General features: G+C 20.2%; 1 protein-coding gene across 1 annotated transcript; it reads left to right on the forward strand.

The window, feature by feature from the left end:
* Positions 1-10449: 10449 nt before the first annotated feature.
* C8Q69DRAFT_410268 (hypothetical protein) lies at positions 10450-10818 on the forward strand (the record flags this gene model as incomplete). The annotated part of the gene is made up of 2 exons (XM_028628291.1): positions 10450-10617; positions 10648-10818. Coding segments are annotated over 2 exons (339 nt in total), but the record flags the coding sequence as incomplete, so codon positions are not given.
* Positions 10819-15361: the final 4543 nt, after the last annotated feature.

The following is a 15361-nucleotide window of genomic DNA, read 5'->3' on the forward strand; positions in this document are numbered from 1 at the left end:
ATAGAAGGTTTTAGCAGCTACTCTATAGTAATAGTATAATATAAGAAATTTTAGCGGGTTAATCTTAATCAGAATATTATATAATTAAAAAGGTCTATAATTTAAATATAACTGCAGTAAAGTAATAATACTTAGTAATACTCTTTAGCAGATCTCTTAAGTAATACTATTAAATTTAATAGATTTACTTAAAATATTAGCTTTAAATAAAGCTAATAATTAGTTATTAATTATTTTACTAATTCTATATATAATATTTAAGTTTAGATTACTAGAACTACTCTATAGATATATTTAGCTTATTAAATATATTCCTTAATATATTTCCTTTTAATTTAATTTAGAGATATTAACGTATTTCTTAGCTAACCTAGCTACTCGGGCGACCTAGTTAGTGCTATATTACATATAAAATAGCCGTTTTTTAAACCTAGATATCTTAACAACTATATATCTAAAGATTATTAAAGAGAGTATATATAAAGTTTATAATATTTAAAATATATAGGCTGAATTTTAATTATTTAAACTTATTTATTCTCTAGGTATTTTCTAAATAATATAAATACTAAAATTACACTACTTATTTATATTATATCGCGAAAAAATAGTTTTTAGAGTCTGAAATTTTACTATATATATAAGGACTATTCTAAAAAGCTATTTCTTAAATATTATATATGTTAGATCTGTAGTTGTTAAGATATCTAGGTTTAAAAAATAGCTATTTTATATATAATACAGCACTAGCTAGGTTACCCAGGTAGCTAGGTCGGCCGAGAAATACGTTACCCGATACTATTATTACTTAATAGCTATAATTAGTTTCTCTAGCTTCTTAGCCTATAGAGAATACTATACTAATTATATAGAAGATTTAATAGAGCAGAAATCTATACTATCTTTCTTTATCTTGAGCTTAATACTATTATCTGGAGAAATTAAATCTGACCGACCCCTAAGATTATATTTATATCTTATTTACTTATTTATCTTAGCTATATAGAGGTAGAGATATTAAATCCTTTTTCGGTCGCTTAAAGTCTTAGATTTCGCTAATTTTTAATAATATATTATAATATATTTATAGATAGTTTAAAAATATAATCTTCTAGTATTTAATATTAACCTATAATTATCTATAATATTACGCTAATACTCTTTAAGTAGTTAGTAATATATTTAATATTTAGGGTTTTATTAATAAGACCTTTTAACCTATGTATTAGCCTAGTTAAAATTAATATTTTTTTTATTTTAGCTATAAGAAGGTCTACGGGTTTAAATACTAAGATATTATTATACTTAATAGGATACTCTTATTCTATATAAGGCTTTTTAAAGATAAAGCTAATAACTATACTTTATTTAAGAAGTTAAGTATAAAGGAGTAATTTTAAGATTTATTTTATAACTATTTCTCTATAGAGATTCTGTATATAATGCTATATATTATTATATTACCCTATATAGATAGATTAGATCCTTACCCCTATAGAGACTTACTTTAATTTAAAGCTATTATTAGATTAAATATTAATAGAGTAAGTATTTAACATTATATAGACCTATTAATATATAAATACCTTAAATATTAACTTATTAAGTAGGCAGTTGCTATAATCTATACTATTAGTCTTTTTAACTAATATCTTAATATATCTATATAGTAATATAGCTAGCTCTCGTTATAGAATAAAACCTTCTTTATATAATAATTTAGGGGCTATTTTTAATACTACTAAGCTAGTTTATAAGTAGTAAGAAGATTTTAATAAATAAGTCTAGAATTCTTAATTAATCTATATAAAATTCCTCTATAGTAGACTTAATCTTATTAAATTCCTTTTTTAAGCTTTTAAACTTCTTAGCTAACTCTTTATTTCTATTAAATCTCTTAATATTTTTTTACGCTTTATTAGCTATTTTTTATAGGCTAATAACTATAATATATCTTCGCTAATTATTTATTATAGAGTTACCTTTAGGTTAAGGAGAGAAATTAAGAACTCTTTAACTTACCTCTATTACCTCTAAAGAATTCTCTAAATTATATATCTTCTATTTAATTAATCTTAAAGTTACTATTAGAATTATATAGTATTAGTTATCTTTCTTATTATTATCTAGCTTAGCTTAAATCTTAGCTTTAGCTTTAGCTAATTGGCTTTTCTTTAATTCTTTATAATTAATCTACTTATTAGTAGCTATATAGAGGTCTAACTATAGCTTAAATTTATTTCCTATTTTATTAAGCTCTAAATCTAATTTTTAAGCCTTTATCTTCTATTAAACTTAATACTAGTATAAGATTATATTATATGCTTAACCTATTTTCTATTTAAACATTTTAAATACTTAGAGCTAAAATAATTAACTTAACTTATTAAGATATTATTAAAATAGCAAGTTATAAATAGTAAAAAGAATAAGCTCTTTATTATTACTTAAGCCCCTCTTTTATAGTATTAATTTATAGTTTACTAGTCTTTAAGTAAGGCTTAGTAGATTAATACTACTATCTTTAATTAATTCTGCGATATTTAAATCTAGTATTATAGACTATTCTAAGTATTTAGTTAGTACTTTACTTAATATTTTAGTTAATACCTCTATTAATACTAAGGTTTATAATAGAATTAGCGCTAAAGTTAGTAATAAAAATATTAGTATTACTAGCGTTAATAGGCATAAAAGAGTAAACTAAAATAAAGATAATTAACCTAGGCGCTTTATAGAATAAGAGATTAAAGGAGTAATTATTTTTGTATAAAACACTAATAATTTATTATATTAATTTGCTAAAGAATTATTTCTAAGAATAAGATTTTTAAAATCTTACTCTAGCTTAATTTTTATATTACTGCTATATTATATATAATTCGTAGAAATAGCTTTACAGTTATTTATTTAAGTAGTATTTATTAAGAGATAAATATCCTATAGTAAGAGGCAGGTATAATAATATAAGTAATATAAATACGAGGTATATAATATTACCTTAGCGCTGCCTGCTACCTTAATAGGGCATAGAGGTTTAAGGTATAGAAGCCTTAAACAATAACTTAACTATATAGTTACTTCCTTATATAGCTAATAAAAGACAACTTCTTTATCCCTTATACTGTATTAATTTAGTAGTATATTAAGGTTATTTAGAGCCTAATTATTATTAATAGTATTCTAAAAGCTATTATAGCGAGCTGCTATACTATTTAATTATTATTATTATCTTAAGTTAGCTTCTAATACTAGTAAATTATCTGCAGTCTATTCCCTATTATATATAAAGTCTTTTATTATTATTAAAGCCTTTATATTATTTATTCTCTATATTATTTTCTATTAAAATTTATTTTAATAATATTAAGTCTTACCTTTATTAGTCCTAATTTAATACCTTTTATTAAATTATTTATATTAAGCTATTTTCTTATATATCCTATGCTTAGGGATATTATAGGTTAGCTAAGAATATTTATATTTAAAGCCTTACTTTTTTTATTAAAATCCTATATTATATTATTAGTTTTATTATTTTTATCTTTAGTATTATTATAATTTAGCTTTAGTCTCTCTTATTAAATATCTTATCTAGAGAAGTTAAAATTAAGCCTTTATAATAAGCTAGCCTTTAAAGGAAATAAATTAGAGCTAATATCTTCCTATATTATTTAGAGAGATATTAAAGCTTATATATAGTCTAATAATATTTAAAATAATAATTTCTTAGTTTAGGGATTAGTTTAATTATAGGACTATTAATCTTATTAATTTTATCTTATCTTATTATTTAAGATATAACTCCTTAATATATACTTTATTAACCTATATTAAAGTATTTTAAATTAAGCTATAAATATCTCTTTTTTAAATAAGATAATTTATATTTCTTATATTATAGGTTATAAATTAATCTATATTCTATAATACTATTAAAGACTTTCTTAAGTTTATTTTAATATTAATAGAATATCTTACTTTCTAAAAATAGCAGATTAATATAGTAGATTTAGCTAATTTTATAATAGAACTTATATAACCGCTAGGTAAAATATTTTATATATATTTATAATACCTTTATAACTTTATTATTATAAGATAAATACTAGCAGAAGTAATCTAAGTTATAAATTCTAATTATTATACCTCCTTATTTAGCCTTATTTAATCTAGTTTTTAGATTTTAGAATTCTATTTTTTAAAGCTAGAGAGCTAAATATTAAAGAGTCTTATTATTTAATCTATTATATTCTTTCTTAAATCTATTATTATATTATTTAGATAAAACCTTAATATAGCTAGCAGTAAATAGTAATAATATAATAAATATTATTAACCTAATTATACCTCTAGTACTACTAGCTATAGACTCTAATATTATATTAATAGAAATATTCTAGCAGATAATAGAATTTAATTAGCAAATAATAGAAAATATAAGAGTTATATTAAACTAAAATTGCTAAATAATAAAATACCTTATAAGTTAAAATAATATAGCTTAAAATAATATAACTTAAAATAATAGTTAACCTAGCTATTAATAATAATAATACTAATAATAATAGTAATAAGATTAATAATAGCAACTAGTTTAAAACTAAACTTTTAGCTATAATTCCTTAATAAACCTAAATATTAGATTCGCCTTAGGGATATTAATAAGCACTATAATTAATAGTATACTATAGAAGTAAATAAAGCTAAGATACTTTTACTTTAATCTAAGTAATAAAAATTATATTAAGATAGATCCTATTATAATAGTAAAAAGCTATATTTATTATAAAAACATCTATATTTTTATTAATTAAATCTATAATTTAGCTATAATAAAAGGAGAACCTATTACATAAAGCTATATTTAAGTATTATTATATAATTTAGCCCTGTAACGTAATTCTCTACTGACTTAATTACTCGCCCGACCTAATTAGTGCTATATTACATATAAAATAGCCCCTAGATATTTTAATAACTAATTGTTTAATATATATAAGATTTAATTTATAGTGTTTTATAATTATAAATTAATATATACTTAAGACTTTAGTCCTAGAAATTGCTTTTTATTTAGATAATATAAATTACAAGTATAATTTCAGTAATTATCTTGTATCTTTAATATCTCTAGAAAACTAGAATTTAAATATCTAAAACTTAGCTTAAATATTTCTAATAATCTATATTTTAGATATCTATATTCTAAATGCCCTTAAACTACTTCGTTATTAAGATATTTATATTTGAAATTTAGCTATTTTATATATAATACGACACTAATTAGGTTAGGCGGGTAATTAGGTTAGTAGAGAATTACGTTAATAGTATATAGTTAAGCTATCTAACTATAACTATAAAATATTATATATATATTTTATTAAAGAAGGTTAAATCCTATAGCTTATAAAATATTTTAAGATTAATACTACAGCTGCTATAAAATAGCTTAAGTCTTTATATTATATAATATAAGATATTATAGCTAGCTAGACTTCTTAAAGGTTTATTTAGCAAGTATTATATTTATTATATATTATAAAAATAAGAGAAATATATAGTTAACTATCAGCTGTATAGAACAGGTTTTTCTTATTTTTTAAGTATAATATATAAATATTATAGGAAAATATTATAGTATCTAAATTTATTAAAATAATTAAAAAAGCCTATATAATATAGTAAGAGTAAGTAAATAAGAGTTAATATTATTATTAGCAATATAACTATAGTAATATTTAAACCTTTTTTTATTATTTTTTCTTTTTATTAAATTCCCTAAGGCAGAATTAAGGCAATACTAATAATATTAATTAGACTAGAAGTAAAGCCTTATAATAGTTTATACAGACTAGAAATTAAGGCTATAATTATACTAACTATATAAATATAATACCCTACCGATTAAATTAGTCTAATATATAAATATAATAATATTAAATATAGAATATAGACTAACCTCTAGTATAGCTATATTAGTTCTTATAGTATAGTAACTAAAACTAGTATTAAGCTTTAAATAGAAACTATTTATAATAGTACAGAAATAATAATTAAGCTCCTTTTTTTTTAGCATAGCCTTAAGCTATAGCTTATATAGATATTAAGATAGAGTAAGCTATAAATATTATAGATAGAAACTATAATTAGTAAAATAGCTATTATAATATACCTAGGTTAAAAGTATATAATATAATACCTCCTAATTAAACCTTAGATCTAATTAACTTTAAAGAATATAATAGTTACTATTATTAAGATAGTTACTAAGATAAATATAATAATTCTTAGTATATAGACTATAGTAAAGATAATTATAATACCTATATTAACTATACTATACTATAGATTACTTTTATATTTAAATATTAGCTATACTAAGTAATCTTCTAGTTAAATAATAAGCTCTATAATTATTTATATAATACTAATTATTATTAAAAATTAACGCTATATTCCCTTATTATTAAAGCCTCTAATATTATATTACTTATTACTATATATATAATTATAGCTATACTATAATTTATTATTGCTAAGTCCCTAGTTAAATAAACTCCTCCTAGATATATCTTTTACAGATAGTATTATATTATAATAAAAATATATATTATTAATAGTATAGTAGGGAGAATTAGTTAGGAGAATATAACTAGCTAAAGCAGTTATATATTATTATTAGAAGAGGTAGTTTAAATACTTCTAATAAAGTAGTAAGAGGGAGAGATAGATAAGCAAGAATAGAATAAAAAATTTCCCTCTTTTAACTATTATCTAGTATCAGTTTAGTATAAAAAAAGAATCAGTTTATTATATTATCTTATTATTAGAGCTTCTTCTCTAGTTCTACTTTAAACTCTGAAAATAAGTGCTTCTCTTCCTCTTCTTTATATCTTTATGCTTAAAGACTCTATACTAAGTCTTAATATCTTATCCTACAATAAATTAGAGTTAAATATAGGGGGCATTAAAATATTAAGCAAAAATAAGGGAGAAAGGGGAATTAGAAGTTAAGGTTAAGGCTAAAGCTAAAAAAAAGGATAAAAAGCGGTAAAAAGATAAGTAAAATAACTAAGGGAGATTACCACTATAAATAAAAAAAAAATAAATATATCTCTTAAATTAGTAGAGACAATAAATATAATATAGGGTAAAAACACACACTAGCAATAAAAAAAAGGAAGAATTACTAAATATAAAGAAAAGCTTAATAGATATAAAAGGAAAGCAAAAATTTAAAAAAAATAAAAAATCACTAAGTAAAAACTATTTATTAAAAAATAGAAGAACTTCTTATTATTATCTTTATTACTATTCTTTTAAAAAAATATAGAGAAAAATATTAATCTTTTTAGTATTAGTTAAGGAAGAAGGACTTCTAACTCCTTAATATTATTAGGTCTAAAGATATAGATAGCTTAAGCATCTAAAAATATAGAACTACTAATAATATAATTAATCTAGGTTATATCGGCTCTATAAATACTAATACCTAGAAATCTTAGGGCACTATATTTTAAAAGGGATAATATTACTTATTATTTAAGGCTTTTTAAAAGGCTATATAAAGCGAATTAACTCCTAGAAGAAGAAAAAACTAAATAATTTATAGACTATTATAGCCCGTTAGTATTATTATAGATAAATACTTAACCTAAATATAAGAAAAAAACTACTTAAAACTGGTAAAAGCAATTAAATAAGAATATATCTACTATAATAAGTATTAAAGGAAATATAATATCTAATAGCTAGAAAGGTTTAAAAATATAAAATATAATAGCTCTAAGGACCTAAAAAAGTATAATTAAGAATATTAAGCTATATTAGAAGCATTAGTAACTTCAGATAAGTTAAGCTAATATTTATAGGGAGTTTAGTATCTTTAGACTTTTAAAGGAGCTTAAGCAGCAGATAGTTTAGGAGTTAAATATAGATTATTATATCTTATCTATTATTAAATATACTAATTTCTATAAAGAAATAGTAAATAGAGTAAGAACTATTAAAATCCTTTGCTATCTTAATAATAATAAACTAAAAAAAGATTAAGATATAGTGGCTTTAATAAAGGAAAAAGTAACTAAAGAAGATAATATATAATTTTTTATTAAACTTAATAGAACTTACTTAGATAAGAATAAGAATAGAACTAAATAATAGAGCATTAAAATAAAATTAATAAAATAATTATAAATTAATTAGTTAATAAAAGAGTTTAAGAAATTAAAACTATATAATATATAAGAAGGCCTAATAATAGCATACCTAATACTGGCATAAATATATAAACTAAAGCGCCTTTAGAATTTAACCTAATTAAAAGATTTAAAATACCTCTAAATTTATATAACTTTTACTAGGCTCCTAATTATATTTAATCTTATTACCTAGATTTAAAAAGCCTCCTAAATTAGAAGCTTATCTATTAAGGAGAAAATTATAAACTTTACTTTAGGCTAAAAAGATAGAATAGAGAAGTTATTTATCTTATATAAGGAAATATATTATAAAAGAAGATTATTAAATAGAGACTAAAGAAAGAGTAAAGGAATATTAATTTAATTAGATATAATATCTAATTAATTATACTAAAATAGCCTAAGGATAACTTAAGCTCTAAGGAAGAAGCTAAAAATATTATAAAAAATTATTACTTTATTAATATAATAGAATTAGATAAGTCTTAAGAAGTAAAAAAAAGGTAAAGCGGGATTAAATAACTATATAAAGAAAAACTATAGAAAGTAATTAAATAAGAATAGAGATTTCCCTTAGTTAAGATAAATTAATTTGGCAATTATTAGTCTCTAAATATAACTAAAAGAATAAGGATAATTAAAGAAGAAATAAAAAATATACCTAAGCAGAGTAAAGATAAAAAGATTATTAAAATAAAAAAGAAATAGAAATTAAAGAGATTTAAAATTATAAATAAGCTAAAAGAGACTATTAATATAATAGGGGTTATAAACTAGATACTAAATACTAGAGTTTAAATATTAATTTGGGACCTTATTTATCTTATAACTATAGTAAGTAATAACTAAGGCAATATTCTATAATACTAAAAGAGTACAGTTTAATACCTTTATATTAAATATAGAATATATAATAAATAGTATAGATTAGTATATTTATATATCTTTATAACTTAAGCCTTTTAATAAAGATAAGGTGCTATATATAGCTATAACTCTAAAGTTGCCGATTAAAATTAATAGTTATAAGAAAGTATAAAATATTATAATAAATAATAGAGCCGAAATTAATATAATATATAAAGATATAGCAAATTACTATAAACTTATTATAAGCTAAAAATTTAAAGATAATATAATATCAGCAGATAGCAGGTAGATCTCTTTTATAAGTCTTTATAAAAAAATACCTATATAAGTAAGATCTTTCTATTATAAAGTCCCTTTCTTTATAATAAATAATAAGATTAACTATAATTATATTCTAGGATAGCTTTTTAAGCATTAAGTATATTTACAGCATATTATTTTATTAGATAGGATAATAGAGAGCATAATTTATTCTATAGACTAAAAGAATTAAGCTATTATTTAGATATTCTTAATAAATAATCTATAAAATAAGTTAAGAGAAAAAGTTTTATAAGACCTTTTGTTAAAAATATAAGAATTATTAAACTAAAGCTAAAAAAAAATAATAAATATTAGACTAAGAAAAGAGAAGACCTATAGGAAGCATATTTAATAAATAATATTAACTTTAGATTAAACAGAAGAATTAAAAAAAAAGATATAGGAATATTTAAACCTATTAAATTATAAAAAAAAAATTTATAGGGGTATAAATTATTTAAAAGATATAATCTTTTTACTATAAGAGTAAATTATGCTATTAATACCTAGTATAAAAAGAAGCATAAGAAAATTTATCTAGTAAATATAGTAAATAGACCTATAGCAGCATTAAGAGAATTATTAAAATAAAAAAAGATTATCTAAAAGTATTATTACTTAAACCCTTAAAAGAATATAAAAAAAATATAGGGAGAATTTACTAATTATATCTAGCTAAAAATATTAGATATAGTAAAAAGAATAAGACTAATCTTAAAATACTTAAAGAATCTTATTATAAGGGAAGTCTTATAGCCTAGAGAAAAAAAAATTATTAATAGAAGTGCTCTTCACTAAAAAAGCTATTCTTATATAAACTTTTAAAGAGATTAGATAAATATATCCTAAAGTAGTATCTCCAGTTATTATTTAGACTATATAATATAAGCTATAATAAGCAAAGAGCTTTCTAATATTAAAGATATTTTATAATATAATATAAATAATAATAAAGAAAAGAATAAAAGTTAGAATCCTTAAATAAAGTTAGGGGCCCTATAGGAACCTATAGTTTCTTATAAAAAAAAATAGCAAATACTAATTAATTAATACAGTAATAAAAATTAACTAAATAATAATAAGAGATATTAATTTACCCCCCTTAGCTAATAAATTCTCTAAGGAGTTTAGCAGAATATTAGTATCTATATTAATAGATTTATTCTCTAAATATAATCAGTTAAAATTAGCAGAAGAATTATACAACTTAATAGCTTTTTATATACCTAGGATTAATTTAGTTTGCTAAGCTAAACTACTATAAAGATAGATTAATATAGTGCTAGAATTTATATATAAGATTATAAAAGTGCTTATTAATAATATCCCTAATATCTATAATATATTTTTAGATAATACTCTAATACAAGGTCCTAAGACTAACTATAGAGAAGAGAAAGTACTGCCTAAAATCAGGAGGTTTATATTTAAATATATCTAAAATATTAATAAAATACTATATAATTTTAAACTTGCTGGCCTAACTATTACTAAAAAAAAATTATAATTTATAGTTCTAGGGATTAAAGTAGTAAAATATATATATAATATAGAAGGGAGGTATCTAAAATCTATAAAAATAATTAAGATTCTAAAATAATTACTCTATTAAAACTTATAAGAAGCAAAAAGATTTCTAGGGATTATAGTCTATTATCAGATATAGATTAAAAGATATATTACTAAAGCTAAGCCGATATATTTAATACTAAGGAAAGAGTAAAACTTCCTTTTAAAGACTAGAATAGCAAGACTTAATAAATATTTTAAAAGTAGCCTTAATAACAGCTCTAGCGCTTAAATTAATTAACTATAAAAAAGAGGGAATAATTATTGTTAATATAGATACTAATAATAATAAATAGAGGGCATAACTTACTTAAAAAAAAAGAATCTAATAAAAAATACCTAGCTAGATATAAAAGTAGAGTATAGACCTAAATAAAAAAGCAATATAATAAAGGAAAGTTAGAATATAGGGTAATATTAAAGGCTCTCTATAAATTTTAAGTATACCTATATAATATATACTTTCAGCTAGAAATAAATATAAAAACTTTAATTATATAATTAAATAAGATAGCTATAGACCTTCTAAGATTAATAATTGCTTACTAAATTGTTTAGATCTAGTTATTTAACTTTAATATTATCTATATAGTAGGAAGAAAGAACTTAGTTATAAATAAATTATCTTAAAAACTAATAATAAAGTAAGACCTAAAGGAAGCTAAAGATAATAATATAGAGGAATTCTTAAACCTATAATTTTATACAGTCTATTATATTAGCGTATAAGAAGTAGAATTAGATAATATCCTCTAATTAATACCTACACTATATTAATTAGAAAAATCTTTACTAATTATAGAATAGCTATAAACTATAATAAAACCAGATAATATAGACTGGGGATAATATACTAAATTTAAAAAGGAGGCCGTAAAGTATATAATATAAAATAATATTCTTTTCTAGAGAATATAGCAGAATTAGCCTTATTAAATAATTATTAATAATAAAAAAAAGTAAAAAAAGATCTTTACTACCCTTTATAAAAAATATAGATATTAGAAATATAAAGCAATATATAGAAAAATAGCTAATTAATATTAGTAGAAAGGCCTGTATAAGTATATTATTAGATAGGTGAAGATATATAATAAATATTAGAAAGCTAATAAAGAATATATAGAAGAAGCTTTATAGTTAATATTTATTTTATTAAAAAAATTAAAGCTATATCTAAATATCTGCAAGATTATACCGCTTAGTAAGAGAAAAATTTATATTACTATATTTTAAGACAACTTTAGCTAAGTTAAATATAAAGCCTTTAATAGCCCTACTTTAAGAGCTATTACTAAATTTTTATAAAAAGATTAGATTTATTGCTAAAAAATAATAAAGACTTTTATTAATAATAAAGGACTAGAGAATAAAGCCGCAGTTAATATATTAATATAAAAGTATAAGATTAACTATATTAAAGTCTTACTATATAACCCGCAAGCAAATAGAGCGGTTAAAATTATATATAAATCCTTTATATATAGCATTAGAAAACTTATAAAAAGAATAAGGGTAAATTAAGTAAACTATCTATTAGTAGTAATCTAGGCAGATAAAAATATAGTTAAGACCTCTACTAATTTAATATTATTTAGAGTAATTATAGGATATAATATAATATTGCCAATTAAATTAGAAATATCTATTTAAAAAATATTAGTATAAGATAAAGTTAAAACTATAGAAGACCTTCTACTTCTTTATATAAAGCAGATAGAGCTTAAAGATTAGGATATAGAAGAAATATAGCTTTATATCTAATATATAAAAAAAGCTAATAAGGAAGCCTTTAATAATAGAAAGCAACTTTATAAGAAATAGCTGATTAAAGGATAACTTATTTTACTCTATAATATAAAGCTTAAGATATCTTACTTTGCCAAACCAGTATATTACTAGTTTAAACTATATTAAATTAAGGAAGTCCTTTAGAAAGGTTCTTATAAGCTTAAAGAGTTAAATAATATAGCTTTTTAAGATCTAATCTATAGAAATTACTTAAAAGGCTATTATTTATAAGATAATTAAAAAGATATACTAACAGTAAATAATAATATAAAACTTAAGTAAAAAAATTAGCAAATAAATAATAGTAAAGATAATATAAACTAGATATTACTTAGATTAATATATATAGTTATAATTCTAGCATTCTTCTTTTAAAAATATTAGCTTAAAAGAGGGAAAAATAGAAGGCTAGCAATAAAGCAAGCTTAATATTAGATAAGGGTTTAGCTTAAGATAAAAAAAAACAGATAAATAAAAGATAAGGATATCTAAATTTTTTTAGAAGAGAAGGGACTTAAAAATAGATAAAATAAAAGAGTATATACAATATTATTAGAAAAATAAGGCTAGACTCTTCTAATTACTAAAAAAGAAAGATATTAAATAAAGAATATAAAACAATAATAAAAAAATCTCACTTTATATTAAAAACCTTATTTCTTTACTTATAAATATTATTTAAAAACTTAAGTCTAATTATTTATTCTATACCCTCTTTCTATATTAAATATTGCTAAACAAAAACTACTACATATTCCTACTAAACTAAAATAAAAAAAAAATACTCTTTAAATTTAAAATATTATTCTATAGAAACAATTACTAAAGTTTAATATAAGTATTTATATAATTATAAGCAAGATCTATAATCTTATAAAGAAGGCAATTACTATAATAAAAGATAGACTAGAAAAGATTAAATTTATAGTAGAAATAGCAGTTATTATTATAAAGTTTTAAATTAAATAAGATAAGGCTATAATAGATTATTATAAGTTTTTATTATAATAAAAGCTTCTAAAAAAAATATAAATAAAAGAAGAAAAAGTAATTAGAGAACTAAAAAAATTAGTAAAAAGAGTAAGAGAAAATAGGAACTATATAAATAAAGAGTATTTGTTAATAGTAATAGTATAGAGAAAGTAAATAGTTAGCTAATTAATAATATTAGCCAGGAAATCCTATTAAACCTTAATAATATTAAAAAAGATTATAAAATAAACTAAAGAATAGAGAGCAATAGCTATTTACTTAATATAAGCTTAAGTAAACAGATTATTAAATATTGAAAAGCTTAGTATATAACTAAATAAAAGCCTACTATTAATAGATATAAAAAGGACAAAAAATTTATTAAAAAGAATAATAAACAGGAGTAAATAGTTTCTATTTAAAATAATAAAAGCAAAGCTTTAATTAATTAACATATAGATTGGGGAAGACTTCTTTTTAAAGGAGATTCTAGAATATAAAGTAGAAAAAACAATTAAAGACCTAAGAGAGAGTTTATTAATTAATCTTACTATTAGTAATAAGGAAAGTAATAAGATAAAAGAAAAAAAAAGGATAAAAAGAGAATAAAGAGCCCTAAGAAGCCTAAAGGTAAGAAAAAGATTAAAATATAAGAAAAAGGGAAATAGGCTAAGGAAAGTTATAGATATAGGACTAAAATAATAAAATTATTTAAAAGAGCTCTCCTTAATTAGGAAGATAAAGAAGTTATAAATAGCTTTTAATAAAGAGGAACTAAAATTAATAAATTCTATTATAAATATATTAATAAGATTTAAGTAATATTAAGCATATATATATAATAAAAGAAAAATTATTAGAGAAAAGATTAAAAATACTTATTAAAAATAATAAAAATCTCTATAACTTAGTAATATATAATAAATATTAGAGGTAGTTAGTTCTAATATAGCTATTGTCTAGATTTATTTTTTAAGAACTATAATTATAGTAATAAAAAAATCATTAGAATAAAATTAAATTAGCGGCCAATAAATGTTAGAAAAAGATATAGAGGAGATATTATATTAATTAATATTAAAGAGGCTTTAGAAGATCTGTAACCTCTATATATGCCTTTTAATAGGTATAATAGGAGTAAAAAAAGAGATACCGGTCAGAAATACTCGAGAGATATTAAAGGCAATAAATAAGATAATACTAATAATAGTAAGAAAATAGCTAAAGACTCTATTTAAAAGCATATATTACTTATTAAGTATATATTATTAGAAGAGTAGCCGCATTACTCTTCTAATAATACTAAATCTAGATAAATACCTCTAGTAATTCAGTTTAAAGAACTAGAAGACAAAAAAAATTCTAGCTATACCTTACCTAATTTTATAAAAACTAAAGAAGCCGCTAATAATATAAAAATAAAGGAGCCCTCTATTAATATAAACCCTTAAAATAATAATAAATAAGTTAAAAAGCCTTTTAGTAAGATTAATAGTAGTATAATTAAAGAAGCCACAGAATTTCTTATAGGGGGAAAAGAATATCTAATCTTTTACCTAAAGCTTACTATAGACTTCTATCTAAGACCTAAATATTTTATTTAGTTATATCTATAAAAAAGATATATAGCGCTTAGATTAGCCTTTAATAAA

Source organism: Paecilomyces variotii (assembly GCF_004022145.1).
Source record: "Paecilomyces variotii strain CBS 101075 chromosome Unknown C8Q69scaffold_31, whole genome shotgun sequence".
NCBI classification, from domain to species: domain Eukaryota; kingdom Fungi; phylum Ascomycota; class Eurotiomycetes; order Eurotiales; family Thermoascaceae; genus Paecilomyces; species Paecilomyces variotii.